The sequence below is a fragment of the Meriones unguiculatus genome, chromosome 7 (assembly GCF_030254825.1).
Source record: "Meriones unguiculatus strain TT.TT164.6M chromosome 7, Bangor_MerUng_6.1, whole genome shotgun sequence".
Lineage (NCBI taxonomy): Eukaryota > Metazoa > Chordata > Mammalia > Rodentia > Muridae > Meriones > Meriones unguiculatus.
Genome location: NC_083355.1, coordinates 91,052,595 through 91,064,769, shown reverse-complemented (window position 1 = coordinate 91,064,769; position 12,175 = coordinate 91,052,595). Strand labels below are relative to the sequence as shown.

The window sequence follows — 12,175 nt, the reverse complement described above, 5'->3', positions numbered from 1 at the left end:
CTCTCTCTCTCTCTCTCTCTCTCTCTCTCTTTCTTTCTTTCTTTCTTCTTTTTCAAACATTTTGAGTCTAGGTTTCAGTTCAGTGTTGGGTTCAGGGTGGAAGCTGAGAAAACTCATTTCAGATACAAAAGCTTAAAATGAAAGCTTTGTTCTCTGAGCTCGGGGAGTCGATCAGTTTGGTATCTGAGCGGCACCTTGGAGGTGAAGCTGTATTGCATATTTAAAGGGTGAAGGCCGCAAGTAGGTCACATGGGGGCGGGAGGATGGGGGCATAGTGGCGGAGGGTAGTCAGCTCTGACTACTTTTTTGCTATCTGGACAAGCAGTTCTACCTGACCATCAATTTGATTGGTCCAAGTAATGTTTATGATTAGGGCCAGCTGCACTTGTGGTTAAGGAGTAGCAAGGCCACAGAGTATGCTGAACATCAACATAGTTTTTGGTCAACCTGGCCTTGTATAGAGATTTTGTTTTTGTTTTTGTTTTAGCAACAAGCTGAGATGAGGCGGCCGTTAGGGCTGAAATGGTAGGCTACCCAAACGGAGCAGGCTCATCATTAAGTACCCGCTGTCGGGTCTGGGGGTTGTGCAAATAATGAGGACAGGACTGCCGAGGCCAAATTAAACCAGGTAGCAACTTTATTCACCGTGGGGGGTGTGCTTCTAGCCGGGCGAGGGGTGCTGAATCTGCGTCTTCAGCGGGAAGTAGCAGGCTCCTTTTACAGCGAAAAACTACGAACAGATGTTAGGATACGGTTAGGGAAGAATGTAGCTGTTCCTTGAATGTATGGACCTGTCCTTGAGTGTCGGGCCTGTTCAGGATGTGCACTTACCGACAGCACGGAGGGGGCGAATTGGGCAGGGAAGTGGGTCAGCTCAAGACTTCGCTTTTGCCATGGTAGAGCGCAGGGCTGCATGAGGCGGGAACGCGCCAGCTCAAGACTCTGCCTTGCAACAGCAGAGGTTTTAGAATTTAGGGTAGGGGGCAGGCTGGAGCCAGCGCTGCTGCCCAGGAAGACCTTGTAATCTTCCTGCCTCAGCCTTCCACGTGGCTAGGATTAGTAGACCCTCAAGTCTAGCTGCACAGGTATTTTCAAACAGCCAGCAGCTGGCCCAAACATGTATACACTTTTAGAATTGTCCATTACCCTTTGTCACCTGACCAGACGTGAGTTCAAGGATGTTGGGCTTACCAAGGAAAAGACTAGGTTGGGGTTGGTTATATTTTCTTCTTTAAAATGTTAATATGCCTAAAAATGAAAATTTGTACATATTCGGGGGGGACCATGTCATGTTGGTGGGAGTGTGAAATATCCCAGCCTCCCTGAACCATATTCTTAGCTTATTGCCACCTCTGACTTGCTTCTTGCTGTTTCCCTTTTTTAAAGGGAACTCATTTTAGGCTGGTCACGTCTGCTTTGTGCTGCTGAGTTTCAAGGAAAATTATTAGCAGGTCTTTTTTTTTAATCATTGTTAAACAGTGACTACTTTTCAAAGCGTTTGAATCTAAACTCTCTGGTGAGGCTTTTGGAGCCTTCATTCTGTGGATGTGACTTGATTTAAACTTGCCAGTGGTTCCCGTAGTGCAACTTAGCATTATATCTCAGGATGGGGGCTGGAGAGATGGCTCAGCGGTTAAGAGCACTGGCTGCTCTTCCAGAGGTCCTGAGTTCAATTCCCAGCAACCACATGGTGGCTCCCAACCATCTATGATAAGATCTGATGCCTTCTTCTGGTGTGCATGAAGACAGCATACTCATATACATAAAACAAAACAAATATCTCAGGATAGTGTCATATAGTCAATGACATTAACGGGGTGTGGGGTGTACCGATTTACTTCTCTCACCAACCAGATTTTGTAAAAAGTGTGTGTGTGTGTGTGTGTGTGAGAGAGAGAGAGAGAGAGAGAGAGAGAGAGAGAGAGACCATCTCACTGGCCAGATGTGATTCTTAACTCTTCTTGCTTTCAGTCTCTCATCAGGATTAAAAACAAACAAACAAAAAACAGCTAATACTTTTGAATTAAAACATGAAAGTGCTTCATGAGGATTGTCTGATTTAATCATAATATCTCAATGAAGTATTTGTTTTCCCCCCACTTTATAGATAAAGAAATGAGGTTTAGAGAGGCTAATAAGGAGCTCAAGATCAATTGCATAGTAACTGGCAGAGCCTGCCATGCAGACCAGCTTCCTACTACGGAGACATCTTTGAAGACACTACTTTTGTGGGGTGGTTTTGAGAGAGGGTTTCTCTGTGTAGCCCTGTCTGTCCTGCATGTAGACCATGCTGGCTTCAAACTCACAGAGATCCACCTGCCTCTGCCTCCCTCCTACACCACCACCAACTGGCTTGAAGATGCTACTTTTCTATCCCTGGATGCTTTTAACATGACTAAGAATTTGGGAGAATCGACTTCCATGCTTTGTGCTTATTTTACTAATGTTGTAAAGTTTGTGTAGCTGTTTTCCCAAGCACCCCCACAGCAGCAGGTCTGCCCAGGAATGAGTCGAAGCAGGCAATCCCAGGATTCAGAGCAGAGAAAATTATAGTAAAGTTTCACAGTTGACCACCACTGTTACCGCCAAGGAGCCTTTCTTTTTATCAGTTAGGATAGGAATGGCTATTGGTTTGGTGAGAGGTTTTGCGCACACCCAGAAAACCATGGGGTTTGTCCTAAAGTCTCGGAAGAATTTCCTGTGCTCAGGGAAGACCCTCGACTCTGGAACCGCAGGACTCTAGAGAATGCTTCAGCTACCGTAGGGTGAAGCAACTAGTCTCCTCATTTGTCGTAAGAGCAGATGGCAATGAGAGACGGTATGACCAGTCTGGCCATAACTTTGTACCCAAAGTCATAGGCTCAGGCTCACATTTTAGAGTCATGAAAATCTTGACACCAAGACAGTTTTCCCAGCCAGGAAAATACCATGCGGTGACTGGTAATCCAGACAAGATGGTGGATGTAAAAGAAGTACACTGACAGGTACCTAGGGGTCAGGGTGATGTCTTGAGTAAATTTCAGGCATGTTAAAAACTGATCAATCCACTTGTTGTGTGACTTTGGCAGGTGGGTTCTGAAGACTCAGATAACATCAGTTAGGGCTCAGAGGGGGTGTGAGACTTCAGAGCAATGCACATTAGTCCCCAGCAGAGGAAGGAAAGATAGCCCAGGGGCGGGAGTGGGACAGGTACCTCTTACATCCTTTTACCTAAGGTTAAGGTTGGTCTTACAGACACAGAGTTAAACAGATCCATTAGTTCAAGTTCAGAAGAGAGAGTCAACCCAGCATCACAGGAGGGAGAATTGTTCCAAAGGCTCAGTGGGGCCCATACAAAGAGGCTGGAAAGCTTCCTAGGGATCTGGGGATGCAGTTCTGTTGGCCGAATGTTTGCCTAGGAGACACAAGGCCCTGGGTTTCGTCCCTGGCAACACATAAACTAGGCATGATAGTGTATGACCAAAGAGGAGGATCAGAAGTTCATCCTTGTCTACACGGTGAATGTGAGAGCCAGTCTGGGATATATGGGACAAACCAAACCAAAACCAAACCCCAAACCTCCTCCGTGTTCTGGAAGTCCAGAAGAATCTGCTTGGCATGATCAGAACTCTCAATATAACCACAACGTTATATTTTGCTGCGCTTGACAGGGTTTTCACCACTGAGGTATTTTCGGAAGAAAGCTTGAATCTGTTGCCAGGCATCCACCTGTGCCCTTGAGTGAGCGCTCGGCTCACCTCCATAGAATACTGCTTCACCCAACACCGAGTGCACAGAAACGATGGAAGGAGGGAAGTATGGGGGGTCAATGCAGTGACCAGTGTCTGCATAGTAGATTACCTGGGGTCTGTCCTTTCCGTGGGCTTGTAGGCGTCTGCAAGCTATGTGAGCATAGAACTTGCTCTTCCAGTTATGGTCATCCATGCCCACAATAAACAGGAAGGGTCCCTGGGCCTCTTCCAGTGGAATCAGACTCCAGTGGTTGGGTTCCTCCAGAGGATTGTTCCAAATATCCACCAAATCCCAAAGGCCAGACTCCATGGTCTTCTGTTTTGTTGGGTCACAGCCAAGGTCAGGAACAAACAGACCTTTGTAATGCAGAGGAACTATGGTGTTGGCCACACAGGTGTTGATCAGGACAGTGGCTGTGATGTTGTCCTTCAGGAAAGCGGCCATTGAGAGACACAGGTCACCACCTTTGGAGAAACCAAGGAGCCCAATATTTGGGCCTTTCACCTGAGAGAGAACAAGTGTAGAGTTCGCAAATGGAAAGTATATAGTGATTTTATATTCTCCAAGTACCTTTCTCAAATACAGCCTCCTTGTCTTCCTTATACAATAATCTACAAAGTGAAAACATGCCTACTAACAAACAAATAAATTGATTTCTGAGTACATAGACCATCTAATGATTATAAAGACCAGGTCAAGAGTATACATAAAGGCCCTTATATGTTAAATTAATAAACAAACTGTTAAATATTTTTTCCTGCCTAGATAAATATACCACCTTAGAATTAAGGTGGTAAATTAAATTAAATTAAAACCTCAGAACTCACTTGTAGTTTTGTATTGATATAACAAGAAGAAGAGCTAGTCATGGACTCCAGGTCCGGGATCCTAGCTCGCCCTCTTTCTCTTTCCATCACTGCCTCTTTTGTGCACCATAAAGTTCTTTCATCATGTGTGGACATGCAGTTTACATTTTTAAGGCCTAGGTGTATATGTTCTGGTTAACTCAGGGAAGGGGCATAGGGCTTGGACACCTGATCAGAGATGCCGGGCAGAGAATGTGGACGTTCTCTACCCCACGAGTGTGGTTACAAATGTTTGGGTCCCAAGCAGATAAATTTCCATATGGGAAAGAGCTCAGCCAAAGGAAGACCATAGCATGTAATGTAAAACAAAGGACCCAGGCCAGGAACTACTCTTCCCAGGGCTTAAGGGGTCAAATACACAGTGCATATTGGACTCTTGTTTTCCTAGGACCTTATCTCACCTTAGTAAAACCATCACAGTTCCAGATCATCTGGCTGGCCTGGAACTCACAGAGGTCCTCCTGCCTCTGCCTCCCAAATGCTGGCATTAAAGGCTGTGCTACTTTGCCTACATCTAGGTTTTCATAGCCCTGCTAGGAGTCACCCTTGAATGACAGCAAAGTTAGAGCATTCTGCATTCCTTATAGAACATTTTATCCCTTAACTTAGAATGTTTTAGACTCCAAGTTTAGATGGCAGCAAAAGTTTGTGGTGGTTTGAATGAAAATGGCCTCCATGGGTTCATAGGAACGGCAGTATTAGGAGGTGTGGCTTTGTTGGAATAGGTGTAGTCTTGTTGGAGGAAGTGTGTAATAGGGAGGTGGGCTTTGAGGTTTCAGAAGCTCAAGCCAGGCCCAGTGGCTCATTGTCCTGCTGCCTGCTGATCCAGATATAGAACTCTCAGCTCCTTCTCCTGCACCATGTCTGCCTGCATGCAGCCTTGCTTCCTGCCATGATGACAATGGACTAAACCTTTGAACTGTAAGCCAGCCCCGATTAAATGCTTTTCTTTTTAAGAGTTGCCATGGGGCATGGCGTCTCTTCACAGCAATAGAAACCCTAACTAAGACAGTGTCATTTCACTTCTATTCACAGAAAAATATTTAAAATAAAATTGCTGCTATCAGATACTTTATAAAAGTATAGTAACTGACTTAGTGTTATTGTTACTGTGATAAAACTCCTTGACCAAAAGAAACTTGGGAAGGAAAGGGTTTATTTGGCTTACACTTCCATATCTTCCATATCAGTGTTCATCACTGAAGGAAGTCAGGACGGGAACTCAAACAGGGTAGGAACCTGGAGGCAGGAGCAGATGCAGAGGTCATGGAGGGGTGCTGCTTACTGGCTTGCTCAACATGGCTCACTCAGCCTTCTTTCTTATGGAACCCAGGACCACCAGCCCAGAGTGGTACCACACAAAATGGGCTGGGCCCTCTCACATTAATCACTAATTAAAGAAAATGTCCTGGGCTGGAGAGATGGCTTAGAGGTTAAGAGCACTGGCTGTTCTTCCAGAGGTCCTCAGTTCTATTTCCAGCAACCACATGGTGGCTCATAGCCATCAATGATGAGATCTGGTACACACATGCAAAAACACAAGGAAATTTCTACAGGCTTGCCTACACCCTGATCTTATGGAGGCATTTTCACCACTCCTCTCTGATGACTCTATCTTGTGTCAAGTTGACATAAAACTAGCCAGCACACGAATATTTATCACACTGACAGCATTGATGAGAATCCTTAATATCACCAAAATACTGGTCTTATACCGGTGTCATCAAGGATCACAAAGACAACTCTTTCAGTCAAACTTTCCCACTAACAACTTATATTAATGTTAGTGGTGAGAAAAGGCAGTCCTCTGGGATTGCCTGTACTTGGGCAGCTGTGGGAGGAGAAGTCAAGGTTAGCAGTTTCTTAGTGTACTGCTTTTGGAGTTATGGTGGTTACAAAAAGAAACAGTTACATCTTAAGAGATAGGAGATATGGGCAGAAACAGGAATAATCTTAGCAAGTGTTGACGGACTGCTTGGGTCTCTCTTTGTCTTTCTAATGCCCAGTGTCCTGGCAGGGCTTTTGGCTCTGTCCGTGAGTCCACTCCACCCCCCTCCTCTGCATTCCGGCCAGCACAGGAACCCACCTGTGGATGCCGCAGCATAAAGGCCAAGGCTTCTGCAAAGTACTCCAGGCGCACATCGCTCAAGTACTCAGGGAGGTCTTCAAATCTGAAATAAGCCAGCGCGAGCACAGCAAAACCGTGGCCAGCCAGAAGGCTGGCTCTGTACTCACACAGGCCACCGCCGCTTCCAAACAAATCGATGACCCCAGGGAACTGGTCCTCACCTGCGGAATACCAAAATCACATCACAAAACGCTTTAGTTGCTCAAAAGACATTTGGGGAACTCAGATTTGACCATCAGCAAGAAGAAGTCTTTGAAGTCAAGGGTGTAGGCTGGAGACATTTGTGAAACAGAACCCAGTGTACTTTATTTATTTATTTTTATTTGGAGACACGGTCTTTCTTACTACATTATATAAAGTGGCCGGTAACTCTTGATCCTTCTGCATCTGGCTCTCACCAGGGGAGTGACAGAGTTACAGATGTTTGGCACCACATCTGGCTGGTATTTTTTTTTTTTTTGTCTGTTTGTTTGTTTGTTTTTTGAGATGGTGTCTCACTATGCTAGTTTGGAGCTCACCTGTAGATCAAGCTGGCCTCAAACACACAGAGATCTGCCTACCTATGCCACCCAAGTGCTGGGACTAAAGTGTGTGTGTGTGTTTGTTTCCCTGCCTTCATTTTTTGTCATACAAACAAGCAAACGAAATCTCTGCAGATATTGCCAAATATCTTCGTGGAGGAGCAAAAATCACTATCAGTAGTTTTGGTAGAGGGAGAGGCTGTCAGGATATTCATGTGCGCTTTAATGATGAGGAGCACTGTCTTCATTTTTAAGTTCAAGGCTCTTTTAAAGTTTGATGTGTTAGGAGGCAAAAGTAACTCTTACTACAGGCATCAGTAACTGATTATATTGGTACTTCAAACGTACCCACGCGACTGGCTTTTAGCGGGATTCAATAAATGTAAGTTGTACGCTGTCTTCAGTTTAGAGCCGAGGGATTCACGGTGCCTGAAAGGATCGGGACTTGGTAGAAATTTATCATTTCAAGCAACTGACAAGCCCGACGCTGGGGGTGCACAACTTTAATCCCAGCACTCTGAGTTCCTGGCCAGCCTGGTCCACAGAGCAAGTTCCAGGACAGCCAAGGGCTACACAGAGAAACTCTGTCTTGAAAACGAAACAAACAAATATCAACACGCCTAGGAGAGAGGGGACAAGGTTACGGAAGATTATCTGATTGTCCTTCCAGGAAAGCAGTCTACTGAGGACCAGAAACTAAACTAGACTGTGAGCCCAGGAGGGAGGGCAGCTCACCTGGGGGCAGGAAGAGCGTGGCGCGCACCTGGCCCTCGCGCACGGGCACGCGCCGCACCCCGGGAGCCAGGAAGTGGCGCTCGTGCCCCGCCTTGGCCAGCAGCCGCCCGCCGTCGGGCTCGTGTCCGTCCAGCACGTCCAGCTCCAGCACGAAGGGCGTCTGCACGTCGCGCTTGACCAGGCGCCAGAAAGGCCGGTCGGGCTGCATGGCCCAGAGCAGCCCCATGGGCTCGAGCCCCGCGAAGCTGCCGCCCAGCGCGGGCGCGCGCGCCAGGTCCAGCTGGCCGTGGGCATCGGCGCGGTAGCGCGCGTGGGCGCGGAAGAGCGCGCCCTTCTCGTCGCGCAGGGCCGCGCGCAGCGTGACGGGCTGCCCGGGGGCCAGGCCGCGCACGGAGATGCCCAGCGGCTCGTCCCAGCAGCTGCGGCCCGCGGGCTCCAGCACCAGCGTCGCCTCCATGCCCGGCCTGCGGGGCGGAGCTGGGGGCCGCGGGGAGCGCCACGCGAGTCCGGAGCGCAGCCTGGCCTGCTGTGGACCTGGCGGGTCTCTGTGGTTCCTCACTCGTGGGTCACGTACCTCAGATGAGACAGGGACAGCAACCAGGCTGCTGTCTGCAGGGCGGGCGGGGGAGGTCAGGGTAGCTTTGGGGTTGAGCCAGGGCGGAGGATTCCACCCACGTGGTGTTGGGGGCTGGCAGGGAATGAAATTGAAGCAAAGTCCGGCACTTGTGTGGATTCAGTAGCAGCTTTCTAGAAAAATAAGCCCTTGGGTTTGTTTGTCTTTTATCTGCTCTGGGGAAATATGTAAGGTTAGATCCCTTATAAAGAACAGAGACTTGTGTCTCACCGTTTTGAAGTCTCTGAAGTCCAGGCTGGAGGGGCTCATATTTCACCGCCTCCTGGATTTTTTTTTTTTTAAAGAAGGAACAGGATGGGGCTGCAGAGACTGATGCATCAACCAAAGATCATGTATAGAGAAAACCTAGACCCCCTACCCAGATGTACCCATAGACAATCTCCATTTGGGTCCCCGAGTAAAGGGGAGCAGAGGCAGTCTCTGACATGAACTCGGTTGCCCGCTCCTTGATCACTTCTCCCTGGTGGGGCAATCTAGCCAGCCCACAGAGGAAGAGGATGTAGGCATTTCTCATGGGACCTGACAGGCTAGGGTCAGACAGTAGAGGAGGAGGACTTCCCCTGTCAGTGGACTAGTGGAGAGGAATAGGGGAGGAAGAGGGAGGGAGGGTCCAACTGGGAGGAGATGAGGGAGGTGGCTACAACTGGGATACAAAGAGAATAATTTGTAAATAATAATAATAGGGAAATATTTATTTATTATGTATACAGTGTTCTGCCTGCAGGTACACCTGCACACCAGAAGAGGTCACCAGATCTCATTATAGATGGTTGTGAGCCACCATGTGTTTGCTGGGAATTGAACTCTGGACCTCGGGAAGGGGAGCCAGTGCTCTTAACCTCTGAGCCATCTCTCCAGCCCCACCTGGAAGATTGTAAAGTTCTCTTTTTCATCTCATTGTGAAGCCTCTTGTTCTAAAATTTTCCATACGTATCAAGTCATCCTTTGTGACCCTGGAGATTCGGCTCCACATTACTGTTTTACCTTGGTTATAACAGCTGTCTTGTACGGCCTGTTATTTTGTCGCACACCCCAAGCCCTTATGACAAGCAGAGTCATTGAGACAGCCAGCTAAGGATGACATGACCTTCACTGGGGCTCAGATTGTTTTCAACTGACATTAATTCGTTTTAAGAAGCCTGGGTACTTTCAGTTCTCACGGCCCACCTTTGGCCATCATAGGTCACAAACCATTGATCCTGTGACTGGATGCAAACATCTTCCTGCCATGTTGCTGCTCAGGACACATTTCTGCCTCTGCCTCCCCAGGAAGGTTTCTCATGTTTAATTCTGGAGCCCTCTGTTTCCTTCTTTACTCTCCTGGCACCCATGACTTCTGGCTACAGTCCTGGTAGATCAGGACCAGGCTTATTGAAACATCCTGCCTAAGGACAAATGACTGAGGATCATTGCTGGGCCAGTTCCTTTTCATTGTTTTCATTCGTCCTCAATGCTTAAAATTAAGTGAACCTCATGGTGTCTCAGAACTGGGAAATATAAGCAGAACCGAGGGGGTTTTGTAATCGTCCATGCCTTGATTTTTTAAAACATAGATTTCCAACTTTTAGAAGAAACTCTAAGACTGTCTTATTTCTTTCTTCTAAGTTGATACACAGTATTCTCAGTGAGTATGCTAATGAGAACAATTTTCTAAATTGTGTGTGGTCGCTGGATTACATGTGAATATACTTGAGTCTGTGGTTTTGTTTTGTTTTGTTTTGTTTTCCCCCAGATTCATGCTGTTGGTTTTCCTAATAGTCTTTTATACCTATAAACAAAGGACTAAAGTCCAGTTCTTGGTTTGCATGGGGTTTTTCTAGACACTCATCTTCTCTGCTACAGATGGCATTGGAACTTCATTCTGGGAAGAGGGTCAGATGCCCCCAGGACCGCTCATCACGTGCACACTGCTGATGGTTTGCTGGCTCTGACTTAATCTTAAAGCTAAAAACCCACACAAGGACTCAGGGAGAAGGCAGGACCCAACGACCTTGGTGTATGCAAACCCTACCCCACTACACAGAGCAAAGGTAATGAGGGAAAAGTGCAGCCTGAGAGACAAGGCCACCACAGGGCCAGAGGCAAGACTGACTGACTGACAAAGACTACCTAACAAAGACTGTGTGCAGTTAGGGACAGGCTGCCATCTACACATCTCTCCCGGGTGATGCCCCTGAGTGCTGGGATTACAGACGTGAGCCTCCATGTGAGGCTTAGGTGTGTTTCCTGACCCACTGGTTTAGAGAAGTTTGACAGGCAGAGGCTTTTAGCACCCTCCCCCTGCAACCTGCCACAAATCCAGAAATTCTCTAGCAAGTTTGCAGGAGTGAAAGAAGAGCCGCTCTTCTCTTCTTCATGGCTTCAGCTACTGTCCCGTGGAACATCTGGCCAGGCTCTAGGGAATTCACAGCAAGGCAGGGGTGAACTTCAGCACACAGATGTGCATTCACTGGGCTGTGTGAGACATGACCAAAGTTGATGGACAAATGGCTCCATGACCGAATACAATGAAGAACCACAGTGTGAAGGAAAGTGGCCACATATAGAGAGAGGAAGGTAGACGGTTCTGAGCCCTCCTCCACACTGACTGCACCAGAAACTCTGGAAGGTGCACTTCCTTGCCTATAAAACCAAGAGCTCATGAGCCTCCAGACTGGCCAATATTCGGAGACAAGCACAGGGGTGCTGATGAACAGGAGCATTTTGCACTTCAGGGTCAAATTCCTAGACAAACAAATCCAGAGGAGGGCACATGAATTTTGACCTGATTTCAGAGATGTCAGTGTAGTCTCTGGCTCCATGGGTTCGTGGCCTGTGGACAAGTGCATCCTGGGAAGAGTGTATGGTTATATGGTTAGGAAGCAGAGAGAGAGAGAGAGAGAGCAGGAACCAGGACAAACTTTGCCTGTCAGTGGAGTACATCCACCGACACCCTTCCTCCAGAGAATCCTCTCTTCCTGAAAATGTCATCACGTCAGAAAGCCAGCAAAGGACCAGTCCACTGATTCAGTCAGGGTCCCAGGCATGTGAGCATTCCCGGAAGCCAAGTCACTGGCAACCAAGTTTTAACACAGGACCCATGGGGGATTCTCCTGTTCAAACTGCCACAAACTCACCATGTCCGTAGGATTGAAAAACAAATATATGTATGTATACACACACACACACACACACACATATGGAATTGGTTGCTTTCAAAGATAAAATTAAAGAATCAGAACACAACAACAATAAATTAAGGTGCTTTATTTTGGATACAGTTAATGGTTAAAGGGACATTTGGGTTTACTGAACTATAATAGATGGTCTCATTTTTACATATTTTCATGACTATCACTGGCAGAAGTTACATAATCCCAATCGAACTGCTTTATCAACTTTTGAAACAGTAAAGTTATGTGTCTCTAGTAGTAACAGGAACCCAGTGTAATTTCTTGTTCATTTGAAGAGATATTATAAAACTGAATATGATTTGCTTTAAACATTTTTTATCAGTTCATAACTAACTAGCAAATACTCTGTAACTAAGGCGTTAAGACTTCCATTCTAAGAGGAGAAA

At 47.0% G+C, this 12,175-nt stretch overlaps 1 protein-coding gene across 2 annotated transcripts; it reads right to left on the bottom strand.

Moving 5' to 3' along the window:
• Positions 1–614: 614 nt before the first annotated feature.
• Positions 615–8,832, bottom strand: LOC110563088 (acyl-coenzyme A thioesterase 6-like). 2 transcript variants are annotated; one of them, XM_060387846.1, is made up of 4 exons: positions 7,983–8,832; positions 6,685–6,887; positions 3,841–4,236; positions 615–730 (listed from the first exon to the last, which is right to left on the bottom strand). In XM_060387846.1, the coding sequence occupies exons 1-4, from the start codon at positions 8,437–8,439 to the stop codon at positions 662–664; spliced, it is 1,125 nt and encodes a 374-aa protein (XP_060243829.1). In that variant the 5' UTR covers positions 8,440–8,832; the 3' UTR covers positions 615–661. The 2 variants fall into 2 exon arrangements, with proteins under 2 accessions (XP_060243829.1, XP_021515728.2); XM_021660053.2 differs by having other exon boundaries at positions 615–4,236; positions 7,983–8,655.
• Between the last annotated feature and the right edge of the window lie 3,343 nt (positions 8,833–12,175).